Consider the following 16,990-nt stretch of genomic DNA (forward strand, 5'->3'; position numbering starts at 1 on the left):
ATATGTATGATGATTACTGCAAAACAACAGACGCATGAGGCATGCAAAATAAGATTGTCAAGAGAATGTTTTTTTTTCCTAGCGATTTTGTCACGTGATAGTCTTGCAGCTGCGTGTTTTTCTCTAAAAGCCTCTGCAACAATAGTGTCATGACAAACAGCGTTCAATCAAAAGGTGCGATTCATCACAATAAAATGCGAGGTCCTCTGGTGAATTGATGATGTTGAGCAAATCCAGCGTGCGCGCGCGCGCGCTTCAGATTGCAACAAGGGCACCGATTGGTTGAAGATGACATCACACACAACCGCACTATTCTTAGTCTGTAGAAACAGCATGACCTCATCCTTTTCCCCCCTCGCTCAGGTATAGGCATACGACATCAAGTAATCCAACAGTCGCAGTCAGGACAAGCGAAAGGAAAGGACTATAAACTGACTATAGCATACTGACTAGTTCATTGGTTGTTCAGGTTATTTATTCTAAGATCCCTTTTTCGTGTGCTTTGCGCCCTGTTCGGGTTGATTCCAGTGTATGACAAATTGACTCGTGAGACATTTGCTGTCGTGCTCTCATTTTTACAGTAAGTACTAGTGCTGCATGTCGTGCATAATTCTCATTAAGTGTTGTTCTTTTTATGATGATAATATTTTTGGCCCAAATGCATGTTGAGAATGTGCTTAGCCAAAATGAATGAAGCGAAATAGAAAGACCCGCAATGTAGCCTATCGAAAACATTATGTTTATTTGGTGATTTTTTTTAACTATCAAAATAATGCTTCAAATGCTTTCTTAAATTGTATAGTTATTTGATGCATATCCTAACAAATGCTGATGTCTGTCTATTATTGCATTTCTATTTATGTTTAGATACTCGAGACCAGTTTACGTAGTCTAAAAGACCGAGATGGTGTTCTACAAAGAAAGAGACAACGAGCGGCCGCTGCTGTCTCTTATTCTACCGCATCTTTACCTAGGTGCAGAAACTGATGTTACACAGGTATAGTTTTATTTATTTTTATTGTGTTATGTTTATATCAATCTTCAATGTGTATATTCATATAAATACTCCTGGAGGTTCATATGAAATCAATAAAATGTTCAATGCCTCATAACTGTATAAAGCCATAATTTTTATTGTCAAAACTACCTTTATTCACCTTGAATACTGTCATAACCTAATATCTTACTCTCTTTCTCTCTCTTTCTCCTCCCCGTCTCTGACTCAGGATTGCCTCACTGCTCGTGGGATTTCTTATGTGCTTAGTGTGAGCCGCTGCAGCCCGCAGCCCACGTTCCTGCCCTGCTCTCAGTACCTCCGCATCCCCATTGATGACTCCCTCCAGGACGACTTGCTACCATGGATCCCAGAGGCACTGCTCTTTATTGGTGAGAAGTCCATAAGTATAGTTTTGCTATTACATGGCTGCAGCTTCAAAGACAAAGCAAGCGGCTGTAGCAGCCAGCAATAGAACCATGCATGCACACCCATGACCGAGCTAGCAGTGATGATGCAGTAGCATGATTTTGGAACCGGGATCTACCTAATCTCTCCTTTCACCCACCCCTCTCCCTCTCTCTCTCTCAGATGGGGCCATGTCTGCTGGTGGCTCTGTGCTGATCCATTGTGCAGCAGGAATCTCCCGCTCACCTGCCCTTGCTGTGGCCTACATAATGTATCATATGGGAATGGACCTTGACCATGCCTATAGGTGTGTAATAGTTCTAAGCAGTTACTGCCCTTACAATCATTCTTAACCCTCGTGTTATCTTTGGGTAACACAAGGGTTACCCAAAGGGTAACTGTCAGGCTGTCTCAAACCCCCACAGTGCGAAGGTTAAAAGAAAATGCTTTTTATTTGTTTTTGTATTGGGTAAAGTTGTCACAGCACGGGTTAATCTATCCACTTACTGTACAAGCTGTACATAGACTCATAGCATAGGGATGTTATCTTACTTCATTTGTGGAGCCTCCCTAAACCTGTTTTTGTCTCCCTCTTCCACCTTCAGGTTTGTGAAAGAGCGCAGGCCCTCAATTTCACCCAACTTCAACTTCCTGGGCCAGCTGCAGCACTTCCAGGGAACTCTCAGTCAAAAAGCCGCCAACGACAACTCTGACATCCAGCCAGTCAAATCTGTGGACGTGTGTTTGCAATCCTCCAATGAAAATATCAGATGCACTTCTATCGTCCCTTTGTCAGCCAATAAGAGCATACATTTCCAGGACAAAAGCTGTATTAGCAAGGACTTTAGTGAGGTAGTCAAAGTATACAGTGAGAATTCAAATTCCCACACAGAAAAGACAGAGCAGAGATATTCACATGTAGATGAGTTTTTAGTTCCAAATTCAGGAAACCAACAACAGTCAGAGCAGAGGAGCACATCACAACTGACTCTGTCACTTTCTAGCAAACTCAGGACTCTCACTCTCACACTCAACCAAAACCAAATGGAAGGCCAGATCCCATGTGAAGCTTCAACGCCAAGCCCAAACGAACAAGATAAAGCAATATTCGAGCCCACTCAACAACAAATCCCATCCAGCTTTGCATCGCTGGCTGAGAAACGCAAGAGTCTCACACTCTCCTTGTCACCTGTCTCTGCAATTCCACCAACTCATCACCAGGCGACTTCAAAGTGCATCAATGAAAACCTTGCTACCACCCACCAGACTGCACTCACCAGCACCTCTAATACCATAAATAAGCGGGACACAGGATCTGCCATTGGTGTAAAGAGACGTAGCAGAAAGGCTTCAGTTGGGCTCAAATCCTCAGTGCAGTCAGACGAAAATCTAAGGGAGACAAGTATTTCTCGCTCAAAGCCAGCCAGACCTAATAGTAGCTCTTCCCAGAACAAAATGAAAGCAGAGAGGGAGGGTCAGGCTCAGCGACAGGACCAGCCCAGCCACCCTCAGACGGTGGAGAAGAGAAAGCCTAACACAGCTCAAAAGCAAGGGAGGGGCCATAACAAGGGCCAGGCAGAGAATCGGCGCAGTTCCATTGAGAGTCAGCGCACAACCATAGTCCGCCAGCAGGTGCCGCCAGAAAAAAAGATTGTTGCGTCTGCCGTGGAGGCTCAGGAAGGTGTGGACTCAGACATAAGTCTTCTGTCACCTTTGAGCCTCACTGTGAACAAGCTCTTGAGCTGGGGGGAGAGAATGTTGCTCGGAGTGCTGCTGGGCCCCCGTATTAAAGTGGGACAAGCCACTTTGCCATACAGATGCTGACAAGGGGAAAAGACCACTGATAAGGATGGGGGGGGGGTATTCGAGAATGCATTGGACAGTATCTTCTGTGTTTTAGAGAACTGTTAATGAAACTATGTGGAATTGATAGAGGATGTAAACATGTGTATATGTTTGTAGGGAAATTGTATCCTCCTTTGTCTGTTTGAGGAACTGAACTGCATGTGTAATTTATGTCACAGAGTTCTGATAGAAAGCTTTTGTCTATTTATTCTTTACTTATTTTGAAAGCACTATATGTGTTATAAATCTGTGAGGCATCTGCTCCCTACCACTGTACATAAAGGCTTGATTACCCTGATTCCAATTTCACTGACACAAAGGAAGTGTACGTTTTATTGTTCCTATTTATATAATTGATATTTTGACGATGGTATTTTATGGCTTGTAATGACATCACGGTGTTCATTAAAGATTACATATTTTACTCTTCAGGCTCTATATTATTATTACAATTATTCTTTCAGTTTTAATTTTAGACAGATTGTGTCCCCTTACTTCCCTAATACACAATGAGTAGGCTTCTACAGTGGCTAAACGTATTTTACTTGCCACCTTCAGAGATAGGCACAAATACATACAAATGTATGTTGTAACAAAATTCCAATACTTTGTCATCCAATTAAATAACATACTACATACTGTGTCATGTCATTGTCACTGTCATTTGAAAATACAAAAATACAAACAAATATAGCTACAAGCAGCGATGCGGGTTCCTCCTCAAAATGGTAAAAATATTATAAAAATGTACATTGAACACTCCAAAAAATGCTGGGTTATTTTTTCTACCCAAACGCTGGGTTGAGCCTGTTGGGTCATTTTGTTGGGTTATTTTCATGGTGCTGGGTTAGTGGCTGGGTCATTCTCGGCGACAGTTGAAACAATGCAGATTGTCCTCCTCTCTTTCACCACTACGTCACCTGGTACCTTACCCAGCGGCTGCCTCACTTTTAACCCAGCTGCTGGTAAATCTCCGGCATGAACTCAACTTTGTCAACGTTTTTTTCAACGGTTCTTAAGTTTTGTACAGTCAGCCGGGTCCACGCACAATGGCAGGGACATCTTTGGTTCATTCACTAAAGGGTTGTATATCTGTTCAGGGCTCAACGTTAAAAAATGTTGCCACTGGCTTCGAAACTTACTGGCCCCAAGACAATTTTTACTGGTCTCCCTCAAAAGGTTGTAATTTATCATTGTTAAAACAAAACCAAAGACTTATAAGTGTATGTTATTCTGTTAACATGTTTAACCATTTATTTAACACATCCTGGATATAAAAAGAACAAAAATTAAATCACATTTATAGTGATAAAAAAATTAAAAGGTAATAGTCAGCAAAACAATTGACATTTAATCTCAAACATGACATGCCCGCTCCCCTGCTGATAGCCATCTCTGCACAATTCTGTCTGGCTGAAACCATGAAACCTCTGGTCCCTCAATGCTAATATATAAAAGCTTCCATAGCATTTCATCAGTATGATACTGAGTAGCCTACCCAAATCGACACCATTCTTCTGCTGCAGTCCGGGGGAACGAGGCGAACGGCTGGACCGTCTTAATTACGTGATAGGTCGTTGTTATAAGTCATGGGTATCTGCATTTAAATTCCTGACCAGCATGTTCAACGGCCTGGAAGATGGATTGTCAACCACCTTCTTAGCTGTCACGCAAACCAGGTGCTGTCTGCTATTAGAGTTGGTTTATGCTCCCTGCAATGGAGAGAGGGATGGTGGTATCAAAGAGTTTATTTTCTTAAACTCTCTGATCATCCTCTCGACATGCACCCTAAAACGGGCAATAAACTGCGTGTTCAGAACATCCACCTCTGGCATTTGGGCCCTCTTGGAGAGGAATGCAGGACAATGAACAGTCCCAGGTACAAGGTCATCCACCGAGAATCCCTTGTCAACCATGATGGCCACGTCAGACGTTAAGAGTGGTGAAATCCCTGACTGGCGAAACACCTCCTTGTCACTCATGGAACCCTCAAAGAGTGGAAGATGGGCCTTCACAGCTGCGGGAGACATCCATATACAGACTGAGCCCAGTAAGCTGTAGAGGAAGTTGGCCCAGGTCATGATGATTTGGATGATTGTTGCTTGGTGGATGTTAAATCTTAACCCAACTCCCTCTGGGTACAGCCAGTGGACAGGTATGTCAGGAAGAGGAAGAGCTCATCTATTGGCAGCAGTTTCTGTGGGGAGAAGTGTTTAATGAGTGTTAGTTCAAAACCACCCTTTTAATGCTTATGGATCTCTGTCTGTGTTTTTGGGGGGCTGTATCTGCAATGTCCAGGAGCCATTGAGTCAGATCGCAAAAATGTTTGTACGTTTTTTTTTTCTTTTTTTTTTTTAAGCGTTTCAAAGTTTGATTAGTCGATTTTCAGACGTTTTAGTCGAGTCTTGGTCGACCAAAGAAAATCTTAGTCGGGGACAGCCGTAGTGTATTCACACACATACTTGATGCTATTTACCTTTACATTAGCAACAGTACCTCAGCTGTTAGCTGCAGAGCTAATGTTACAGTCAGATTCTAAGGGAAGCAAGCTAGTTAACCAGTTAGCCTGGCTGCCAGCCCAACCTAGCCCACCCACAAAAAGATTGGTCGGGTAGTTGGGTCTGGAGTAGCTCGGTTGCGGAAAAACTATACCCGAACAGGAGCTGTTCGGACCAATGAAATTGTCAGGGCGGGCTTTATACGATGATGGACAGATGATCAACAGTAACGTAATCAACCAAGTCACCAAAGAGCGCTTGGGTTGAATTTGTTTTCAACAAACAACATATTACGTTGCTCTGATTGGTTGTAGGTCTATCCAATTGAGCGAAGAGGCATTTGTTTTACGAGTTCGGTTGAAACACATCCCATAGTCACAGCCCAACGAAGAGTTATCAGACTCATATTCTGACTAGAATTATGAGTATGACAACGTCAGGCTAAGTTAACCATATAGTAAGCAACAAAATGATATGGCGTTAGTTGACTTACTTGTCTGAGGTTTGTAGCTGGACAAAGGAGGGTTAGTACTGATCCAGAATTTAATTTTAGACGGTCAGCAAGGCCAACTTTGTATTGGCTCAAGTTGAGGAAACAGTGGTGGCTGAAATGTTTGGCGCAGACATGCAAAACTTTGGGAAGTTGTGTCAACGCATTTCCAGCGAAATTTTTTTTTTAGATACTGGTTGTGCAGAGGCTCGGATGAAGGAACTAAAAAAATACTTTTGTTTTAATTTGTACATCCAAGCACTGAGCAACTGTTATGCTTCGTTTGCTCGCCATGGTGTTTCTCCAGGAAAAAACGATATCGCACTCGCCCTTGCACGGTCATAGCTCAGTTTCTCATTGGCGGGCCAGATTATCTGGGCGGGCAAAGCAAAGAGAGGGGAGGTAACCTTCCTCCTTGTGACGTCATGAGGATGAGATTTTCAAACAGAGTATTTGAGCCTTCATTTTCTGGGGAGAAGAACACCCAGGGCTTGATTTACACCTATTGAAAATTCTAGCCACTGGGGGACCAAAGGCAGACTAGGGGAATTAATGTTAAATAACCTCCTAAAGTGAAGTTTTCATGTCATGTGACTTTTAATGTGAGGAGACTGAATATGGGAGAACAAAAAAAACACCAGGAGCACCGACAACGTCGGCAACCCTGCCTTGCATCATTCCTTTTGATAATGTATTTTTTTAAGAGCTCATTGGCTTGGTCTAGTTATTATATTCTATGATTGGGCAGAAAGCAGCTGCTTTTCTTATACTGGTCCCACATGAGGAAAACTAACAGTTTACAATGAGCGCGCTGAACCCAAGGATGTGTGACGTAATTTATTTGAATCTAGCCCAAAACTGTTATTGCCTATCTTTAGTAGTTCTATTAAACCTGGAAAAAGTTTTTGTCTTACATTAGAAAATAAAATGTCATATTTGATCAATCATTTTAACTATTTTACATAGGCCTACACAAAATACAAGTATTTTGAAACGAATTGCATCTGATTAGTTTCCGTCCACCAAAATACAAATTACTAAATACAACGTAGAAATTGCAGCTCGACTTACTTCACCTGTAGAGAAGGTGTGTTATGGTTTGTGAGTAGCCATACATATTTTGGTCAGGATACTGTAGGTAGTCTAAATGGTTTTATAAACATTCTAAAGTAGCCTACCAACATATAGGCCATGTGCGTTTGAATGTGACGGGCTAAAAGCGTAAAAGGACCTATCACACATCAGTGTAGACTTCAAACCCAGCCACAGGCAGTATTGCCAATTAAGGAAGTGAACAGCTGGGGTTTATTAAAGGTGGCTATTTTTTCCGGAATCAGCCTAAACAATACGTTCTTACAAAGTTAAATTGGTCTCCTAGAATGTTAACTCACAAGTTATCTCTGTGTGATATTTCCTCTTTAGCATCCTAGCCTGGAAAATAGACTCGACCGAATTTACAAGAGGAAACGGAATAATCAGACACGCCCACCGGGTCCTACGCATGAGATTTCGAGAAACCTTGGGCTTAGAAAAAAGTTGCCTTGAGGCGGTGAAAAAAAAGAAGTCAACGAGGAAAAATGAAGATATCGCAAGAGATCCACTAGTCGCCTCGGATAGTCGGGTTATGGTTTTACCTATTGTTTTGAAGGGGAAATCCTGATATAATAATGAACGTCGAAAGTAAGAGAAAAGCTTTACTGTTCCTTTGACGGTCTATCAACCTTTAATCGAGTCATAAAAGTTGGCATCGGTAGCCTAATTTACTCAAGGCGGGTGCGGAAGGCGCTTTCCTTCGGACTAAAGTATGAGAATTATTATAACATGTAACCTCTGTCGACTTTCCTCATTTATATAGAGAATCTATCTATAACAGGAAGCAGTCATTAAGTCTACACACTTATTTGAGGATTGGATACTTTGTTTTTAGGGTTAGGCTTAACAGGGCCAAATATTCAGTCGAGGTCTTTTGAAACGTTCCCAGGCCATTCTTTTTGTGTTTGATTTAAAATATATCGTTGTTTTATAGATGTTGTGGAACAACCTAATTAATAATACAGCCGTTCAGGTTATCTGAACATTAAATATATAATAGGCTACCTCTTTTACGCTTTAGTAGTCTACTGTAAGCTTTGTTCAATACGGGGTTTAAAAAACATTTCTACCCAGACTTTATCAACCTGTATCGTTAGACCTAGGCTACAGTCCGTGATTTGTTTCAAAAGAACAAATAAGGTAAAACCACAAACTTAAGTAGCCATGTCTGCAGAAGAGGAGAGATTCAAACTCGTTGTCGTGGGCGGAGGCGGTGTGGGCAAAAGCGCTTTAACCATACAATTTATTCAGGTGAGTGTTACAATGTTTCCATGAAATAACCTTGGTGGTGAAATAACCTGGGAACGCAGTGTACTTTGTTATTTGACACGTTGAGTCCATGTTTGACTAACTACATAAAATGTACACTAATAGGATATACATGGTATAGATCAAAGTTTATTTAAGAGCATATTGTGATATGGTAGGTAGTAGGCAAAAATGAACAGCTCGGTGATACACACTTCTTTAACTGTAGACGTTCAATCTCTCCAATAGTCATACTTTGTGTCAGACTATGACCCTACCATTGAAGACTCCTACACAAAAATCTGTACAGTGGATGGGAAGGAGACACGATTAGACAGTAAGTATTGCTATGTATTCCACAGTTCGTGCTGATCCCTGATACTAAGAAAGAGAGTTGAATGGTGCCAGTTTGCAAAGCCAACAAAAAGAGCTGAGTCCAAATGATTCATCTCCCTCTGCTCTGTTATGACTTGCATTTGGCAAATGTTGATGCTTTAAGCCAAGGTGTTGTCTTAAGGGTGAGCCTAAAATGGCGTGTCATCTTAGTTTTGATGTTAATGGCACATAGCAAGCTAATAGAGGAGGGTCGAATGCACAGAAACCCGTTAATATTGCGTGTTTCAGGGTTAAAAAAAATAGTTCTGTCTTCATCCAAATGTCTTTGGTTTGTCTATGGGTGCAGCAGCTCCCTTATCAAATGCCACTGATACTGTATACAGAGGTGGAGACAGTTAACATGTCACTGACAGGCTTGTGTTGCTTTCAGAAGTGTAATAGTAGAAACATAGCACATTGTTTTTCCAATGGAGGCAGAGGACACACACTACTGGTCAGTTTAACCAGTCACTGCCCAGAACCATCCCCCTGAATTTGAAGCACATGGAGGTGATACTCTATTGTTAGCTTGCTTGACCCATTTGGTAATGGAGATGAAAGCGAGGGTGACTCAGGTGTCAACTGTTACCTGGCCCGAGCCCGCCTGCTGTCCTGTTGACTCACTATGGAAGTGTGTAATTGTGTCACTCAGTATTGTGTCCAGCTTGGAGTGATCTGTGTGGAGTGTGCTTAACTGTCTGTGTCTGTGTTAGTCTTGGACACAGCTGGTCAGGAGGAGTTTGGAGCTATGCGGGAGCAGTACATGCGCTCAGGAGAGGGTTTCTTGCTGGTGTTTGCCCTAAATGACAGTGGCAGGTGAGAGTGATAAATGTGTGTGCATGCATGACACGTGTTTTTTATTTATTTAGAAAATGCTTTTATCCAAAGTGACATGCACATGGTGCATATAGAAAGTACAGCAGAAATCAAGGATCAGAACTGCATAGTTCTAACATTGTTTCAGTGGTTAGTCAAGGAACATGACAGTAAAACAAATACATTAAGTCATTTAGCCTTAGTCTTATCCAGAGCGACTTACAGAAAGTACAGGGACATTCCCCCAGGACAAGGAGGGTGAAGTGCCTTTCCCAAGGACACAACGTCATTTTTCACGGCCAGGAATCGAACCGGCAACTTTCTGATTAATTGCCCCATTCCCCCACAAGTGGCTGGGTCCACACAAAAACTGTAGCCTTCAATCCAACAACACAGCCAAAACAGAGATAAGAAAATACTTAGCCAATCTGTGAGTAGATGCTGTGAGGCTCACTGATTGCACATTGCAAGACAGGGCGTTATTACAACTCCAATTTAGCATTCAATCAGTTGTGGTGAGAAGCACACTACAATTTTGAATTAAGATATGATTATTTCCTTACTCCTTTTTCCCACAGTTATAATGAGATCCATAAGTTCCACACCCAGATACTGCGTGTGAAGGACCGGGATGACTTCCCCATGGTCCTGGTTGGTAATAAGGCAGACCTGGACCAGCAGAGAGTGGTACGTTGCCCTTCTTTTTCAGCTGGATTTAAGGATCATAGAGCTTCTACATTTGGATCTTGGGGACCCTAGATGGCATATTTGTTTAGTAAAGTTTAACCAAAAAGGTTTGGGACCTCTCCATGTGTACATCTGCGAGAATTAGATGGCAGCTACTTTTACACTACGTGTCTCCACAATTTAGGGGGGAAATAAGGTTGTTGGTGAAATTGTAAATATGTTGCCCATGAAATAATGTTTAAAAGCCCAGTGGTCAAAAACAAGTGTTGCTTTCTTTTGAATCCCAGTCGCTGACAGTTCTTAGTTCTCCATTATAGGCGTGATTCTCTGTTTCATAGTGATTTCTTGGTAGAAAAAAGGTTAGTGAAAGTTAGTGGTTGAAGGTGTGTTGAATCCAAAAGTTTGACATAGCTCCATCTTTTGGTCTCATTCCTGTGTGCACAGAATGGCCTAGTTTGAGTCAGACTGGTGAAGACGGACAGCATCTATGTTGTGTACCAGGCTTTACTTTTTAAGGCCAGGATTAGTGCATATAATGAAGGGGCAGAGAGGGAATGGATAGACTGTTGGGATGCCACTTGGATGTGCCTTCTCAACAAGTCAATGAAATATAAAAGAAAGCATTTATCATTACTCAGTGGGCAGTTTATTGTTGGATTTCAGCTTCCTCAAATGGACCTTCCTCACTGTTGACTATGCTTGACAATTCACAAGTAATTTGATCGTTTTCTGACCTGAACTCTCAAACAAGCATCCTTCAACAGCATCCCAAATCACTGATGGATAATTGTAAAAGCTGCCAAGTTTTTCGATTGAGGTGTCTGCTCTTCCCTTACCCCAGATCTCGAGAGAAGACGCTCAGGGGTTTGCAAGAGAGAACCGGATCCACTATATGGAGGCCTCTGCCAAGAACCGCTACAATGTCGATGAGGCCTTCCTGGAGGTTGTGCGAGCTATAAGGTATCATCTGATAAGTGATGAGTAACTTGTGATTTTTACACAAAAGCAAGATAAGAGGCTAGTCTGTGCCATGTACACTACACTGTACATGTTAGAATAAAACACTTTAAATTATGCATGTTCTTTCCTACCCTCTCTGTTCCTGTCTCAAACACTGATATACGTTTCCATATTTTTACCACATGTAAACACCCTTCCTATCTCTCCCCCACACAGGAAATTTCAGGAGACTGAGAGCCCTCCTCTCCCAGCCAACCACACAAGAAAACAGAAGAACAGAGGCTGCCCCTGCACCCTACTTTAAATACCCCCAACCCTTTTTTGCAGCATTGTTGCCATAGAGACCAAAACCCATGATTCATTGCTGATGTGCGTTTGAGTCTCTCCTGCTTACCTGAAGGGAGAGTGGCGATATGTTATGTTGAAGATGAGTGGAAAAAGTGTGTGTGTGTTTGCATGTGATGTGTGTAATGCTTGGGGGTGAGGTTTTAGTGTTAGGGTTGCTTAAAGAAGTGGCAAGCATTTGGTATAGTGAATCATTTTCCTGTTTTCTTCTATGTATGCTATTTTATATTTGGTATTCTGTCATGTCTATAAAAAGGTTGTAAAAGGAAATTGTTTGTATGGTTGGATAGTTGATGTATTGTGTGTCATTCAAGTAAGACAGTTCAGCAGTGACACAAGTTGATTTGAAATTGGATCAGCGCAATAGCACATCTAACACCACTGCCACCAGACCCTTTTCTTTTTAAACGTGGAGGGCAGGGAGAGAAAAGAACAGCAAGAGGGTAGGGGTTTGGGGGGAAAGGAGATGGAAGGTGATTTATGGTCATTTGAACCAACAACAGTAGTCTTTGTGGTTAGGTCAGGATTTAGACACGATGTAGACACGCTCATAGCACAAATGGGGACTAAAAGACGAGAATTCATTCAGATTTGTTTTTACATTGAGAGACTTGAGAATTGGTAAGTGTTTATAACACTGGTACCTTTTTTATTTTATTTAGCAGTTTAGTATGACCACATAATGTTATGTTTGCACAAGAGATGGACTGGTAGGTTGAAGTAGGTTGACACTAAAGTGCAGTTCATTTTGTGTGTGTGTGTGGGGGTGGGGTGGGAGGAGATTCAAGTTTGTCCAGGTACATTTGTCTATGCATGTAGTAATGTAAGCCCTTTTTAACTTATCATTTCAGTTTTGAATGCCGCTTGCAATGTTTTTGGCACACACAGCTACCGATTATGCTTCACAGAATCAAATTATTTTTAAAGAAATGCATATGAAAACTGAAATCCTTGCTAGGTGGTGCCAATGTCCAAATTAATAATCTGGAACACTCACATTCTTGGTACAAAGCAGTCCTTGATGTTAGTGGTCTTCTGTACTCAAGGGCTGAAAATAATGACTTTTTTGTCTGAAATGTAATCCTCACCAGGCTTTCATATGTTAAATATATAAGATGGCTTGGTGACACCTTGCCTTTCATTATGAATCTGTATTTAACTTGCACCCTGTAATCTACCAGTAATGTGTTTTGTATTGAAATAAAAACCAAAGACTTTTTGTATTACTACCATAATGAATGCTAAAACTTAATTCATTTAAAAATGTGAGGAAATGTCTAACCGTTACTTGACATTGGGTCAAAGAATAACGGAATCATACAGGGCTGTAAACGTGCTGTGTTTTGAATTATTCCTCAACTTTTAGAAACTCCCTTACCGATTATCCACACCCCGCGAGCGCGTATGTTGTCAAACTGGAATGTCGTGTGACGTTGTAGCCTGGGTAGGAAGTTGATGGGAAAACAGGTGATTGTGTTGGCTGTTTTACGAGCCCCAAACCCGTGAAGAAATTGGTCGTCTATTCAAGAAACGTACATAATAGATTGAAACGATTCCGCAACTTATTAGATGTGGGACTGAATACAACCAAGTGGGCTAATATTTTTAATTAATTTGGGGCCAAAGTCGGACGCACCAGGTAAGGAAGTAGCGGAGATGTTCGCTTCATTCACTTTCAATTTAAATAGCCTAGGCCTACTGTATCAAGCGACTCCAACGGGTTTTAACTATTTTCTATCAACATCATGTATACCAAATTACCGTCTTAAATTATGCCTAATTAAGCTACGTAGCCTACACATTTTTTCAAACCCATTATTCCTGCATTTTTCCATTAATGCAAACAATTCCCTGTAATAATGTGACAGATTTCAAATTGGGAGTGGAACACATTTTGTTAATGAACATTTCAACATGTATCTAATGGAGTGAAATTATTTTGGACACAAGGTGGCGACACGAACAAATGATGAGAAATCACAGTATTTTAGCAAGGATGTTTATAGACCATGTTCACTGTGTGAATTGTTGTTATTGCTTTTCAGCTTTCAAAATGGTTGCATTGTCAGAGATATGTCTAAGCATGGCTGTGCTTCTCCATGTGGCTTGGGCCAGAGTCATCTACAACAACCACAATGGTGGTAAGCAGCCTATGTAAACTTCTCTGATTTATATGTTAAACTAGTAACAAGTAGGGAGTACATGATGCACATGACTCGGCACATGATGTTGGGCAAGGCACTTCACCCTACTTTCCTCATGGAGAATGTCCCTGTACTTACTGTAAGTCGCTCTGGATAAGAGCGTCTGCTAAATTACTAAATGTAATTGATTTATTTTACACACTGAGGCAGTCCATGTAGTCTGTCATCTTTATGCATTGCTGCTTGTAGTTTGTATTTTCTTTTTCTTATTTAGTGTGTCAGTTTGTCTATAAATATTTGCATCTGTCTCCCTCTTTTGATTATCTATTTAAATTGTATTGACTTTATAAATCCTTAAACTTCCAGGCCATTCTGATTTTATAAACTACCATGTACACCTCTTTCCTTGACCACTTTCTATGGATGGGGTCAGTGTTCTTAGGAGACAGGTCAGCAATGTCATTTCTGTCACGGTCACTGCTCTACAACAGCTGGGACTTTGAGCTGATTGTGCCAGACAGTCTGGAGAGGGAATGTAAGGAGGAGATATGCAGCTATGAGGAAGCCAGGGAGGTGTTTGAGGACACCACACAAACGGTATGATGGAGAGAGGGTTCAAGTCTGAAATGCCAACTTCTTCCTGCCTGTCCTGTCTTTCCCTTTACTCTCACTCAAAGAAACATGGATTCATGTAAAATTCAAGTTTCATCTGTGGAGATGAGAAAGAGGGGACAGAGAGAAAAACTTTAAATTCTTTAAATGAACCATGAGTACCATTCAACATGAGGATCCGTTTAACACAAGTACAGAGCTGTTCATATGGAGGGTGTGATCACAGGAACTTGCGCTCTTTCAGAAGACTTATTGATGCCTGAATGGAAAGCTAATATGTTATTTATAATCTTGTTCTTTGTTTTACAGGATTTATTCTGGAGCGCATATGTCAGCAGTCAAGGTCATATTTGATTACCGTTGGGAATATTCTCCGAAAAAATTAACCTGTGTCATTTTACATTTACATTTTCATTTAGCAGACAGGAGTATTCAGAGAAATATTGTTGGAATAATCAGAATACATGTCATATTTTTTTTTTTTTGGGGGGGGGGATTGGGCGAGGTCATTAATGTATTGAACAATAACATATAAGACCTTGTTTGTAATAAGCTTTATTAACTTGTTGACTGTATTATCGCGTAGATTCTACACCAAAAGTGGATGTTTCAGCTCTGGTGGCAGGAATACTGGCCATTGTAGTGTCAGCTATTATTGCCATTGTTTTGGGCATCTATTGTTACAAAGCCAGGAGAAAGAATGTGCGGACGGCAGGCAGGTAATAGCCCCAGAGTCTTTTTTGCGAAAGATTTGTTTGATTGGTGCATTGGTTTACCTGACACTTAAAAATGGAGATTAGGTGTAATGAGGCATTTCAAGTTCTATCTTTTCCTTTGATATTATTTTTACTTCTCTTGGTCCAGCGCTCCAGTGAGGTTGGCTTTAGATGGTCGTCCGGCCCCAGAGGAAGTGCCGCTATCAGGGATCATTGCACCAGGACTGCCATCCTACAATGAAGCTTTGAACCGCAGTGGGCAGCATGATGCCCCCCCTCCACCTTATTCTGGGTATGTGAGAATGACTAAATATATGGCAAACAATCCAATTTCATCTCTCTCCATGAAAACTGTGTGTGTGTATGTGTGAGACACAGAGAGACAGAGTGTCTGCCTACCTGCATGTTTTATTGTATTCTTTAATTTTGATGGCACCTATACTTCTCTCTTCTTCTTTTCTTCTCCACAGGGGGGTGCCATCAGAACCTCCCGAGGCAGCTAATAATGAGTGAAGTGGAACAACTTCCAAACATGTTACATGAGTATGAATGAAGTCAGGATGTACTTTTATTAAGGAGATAAGAATACCCTTGAACCATTTGAGTTTCCTCATCAGGTGGGTGTACAATATAGAGCCAGAAAGTATAATGGTGAATAGATACATCCACAAATACTCCAATCCAAATGGTCACATTGACAGCTAGAATAGGTTGACTTTGAGAATCTTGACAAGGCAAAAGCAATATGAATATTTTCTTGTCTATCATAAAGTAAGGGTTCTGCCTTCTTAAATATGCTGTTTATTTCTTTTAGATATACGATGCTTAAAGGTTAGGAATATAAATAGTTTTAGTTTGGCAGACGACTGTGAAAGAGACTACAGGATTTACAAAAATAAATAAACGTGTTGTTTTTGTGGGTAAGTCAATCAAGATAATAATGTGTTCTGCCACTTTTATATGGATACTTTTTAAATTAAAATCTTATGTTTCAAACTTCCTAATTATGTGTCAATCTAAATTAGGTATGTGAATACAATTGTGGAAAATGTGTCATTTATATCATTTGATTTTGCTTCGTTTCATTACCCGTCTTCCTTTTTTGCCATATAGTTAAGTGATCTTGTGATTTATTTTTATTTTTTATGAAAGTTATGAAACAGTCAGATATTTTAATTGACAAGCAATATTGGGCTAATATTTACATATTAAATGTAAGTCCAACTAAGACTTCAGAAGTATACCTACAGCATGTAAAAAAAATATGTGCTAGCAACATGCTGCAAAAAAAACAAACATTTATTTAGCATCACACCATTCCTCTCTGTCTGGATGCAGCTGCAATATCTCGGCGGTGCTATTTGTGGAGTGGAATCCATGCACTTTTTATTCTGAGAGTAGACCTGACTACATCATTTCCATATTCACACCATGGTTGAAAACTTGCCCTAATCGTCACTGCTCATTGCTTTAACTAAACTGAGACACCAAGAATAGGAGTTGTAGACGGATTGCGAGTGCGTGTGCGCTAAAATGGGAGAGAAAGTGAGTGTGTGTGTGGGAGAGTGGGGAGAAAGAGGGAGTGCACAAATGCGTAAGCCAGCCAGCCCAGTCATTCGCTCTCAAAAATGGCGTCTTCTGAACAAAATGACCGAAAATAGCTCTTGTAACGAGGCCTTTATGTGAAAGGCCGGGATTAAGATTTCAGATCGCCCGTAAATCACACATTTGCCATCGTCGCCTGATCCCTTTTCTGCAGT

General features: G+C 41.0%; 3 protein-coding genes across 4 annotated transcripts; all 3 read left to right on the top strand.

Annotated features, from left to right (window-relative positions):
- The first annotated feature begins 377 nt into the window (after positions 1-377).
- On the top strand, positions 378-3,640 carry LOC146253780 (uncharacterized). The gene is made up of 5 exons (XM_084678152.1): positions 378-580; positions 868-997; positions 1,227-1,386; positions 1,586-1,709; positions 2,008-3,640. Exons 2-5 carry the CDS (start codon positions 905-907, stop codon positions 3,224-3,226), a joined length of 1,596 nt encoding a protein of 531 aa, XP_084534278.1. The 5' UTR covers positions 378-580; positions 868-904; the 3' UTR covers positions 3,227-3,640.
- Positions 3,641-7,729: 4,089 nt separating this feature from the next.
- On the top strand, positions 7,730-12,993 carry rras (RAS related). 2 transcript variants are annotated; one of them, XM_084678409.1, is made up of 7 exons: positions 7,730-7,915; positions 8,502-8,578; positions 8,825-8,912; positions 9,664-9,766; positions 10,345-10,453; positions 11,295-11,413; positions 11,630-12,993. In XM_084678409.1, the coding sequence occupies exons 1-7, from the start codon at positions 7,903-7,905 to the stop codon at positions 11,715-11,717; spliced, it is 597 nt and encodes a 198-aa protein (XP_084534535.1). In that variant the 5' UTR covers positions 7,730-7,902; the 3' UTR covers positions 11,718-12,993. The 2 variants fall into 2 exon arrangements, with proteins under 2 accessions (XP_084534535.1, XP_084534536.1); XM_084678410.1 differs by having other exon boundaries at positions 8,505-8,578.
- Positions 12,994-13,202: 209 nt separating this feature from the next.
- Positions 13,203-16,234, top strand: prrg2 (proline rich Gla (G-carboxyglutamic acid) 2). The gene is made up of 7 exons (XM_084678073.1): positions 13,203-13,397; positions 13,804-13,899; positions 14,336-14,499; positions 14,824-14,857; positions 15,101-15,233; positions 15,379-15,522; positions 15,701-16,234. The coding sequence occupies exons 2-7, from the start codon at positions 13,812-13,814 to the stop codon at positions 15,741-15,743; spliced, it is 606 nt and encodes a 201-aa protein (XP_084534199.1). The 5' UTR covers positions 13,203-13,397; positions 13,804-13,811; the 3' UTR covers positions 15,744-16,234.
- The last annotated feature ends 756 nt before the right edge of the window (positions 16,235-16,990 follow it).

The sequence above is a fragment of the Hypomesus nipponensis genome, chromosome 17, assembly GCF_054491055.1.
Source record: "Hypomesus nipponensis isolate SF chromosome 17, ASM5449105v1, whole genome shotgun sequence".
Classification (NCBI taxonomy): Eukaryota; Metazoa; Chordata; class Actinopteri; order Osmeriformes; family Osmeridae; genus Hypomesus; species Hypomesus nipponensis.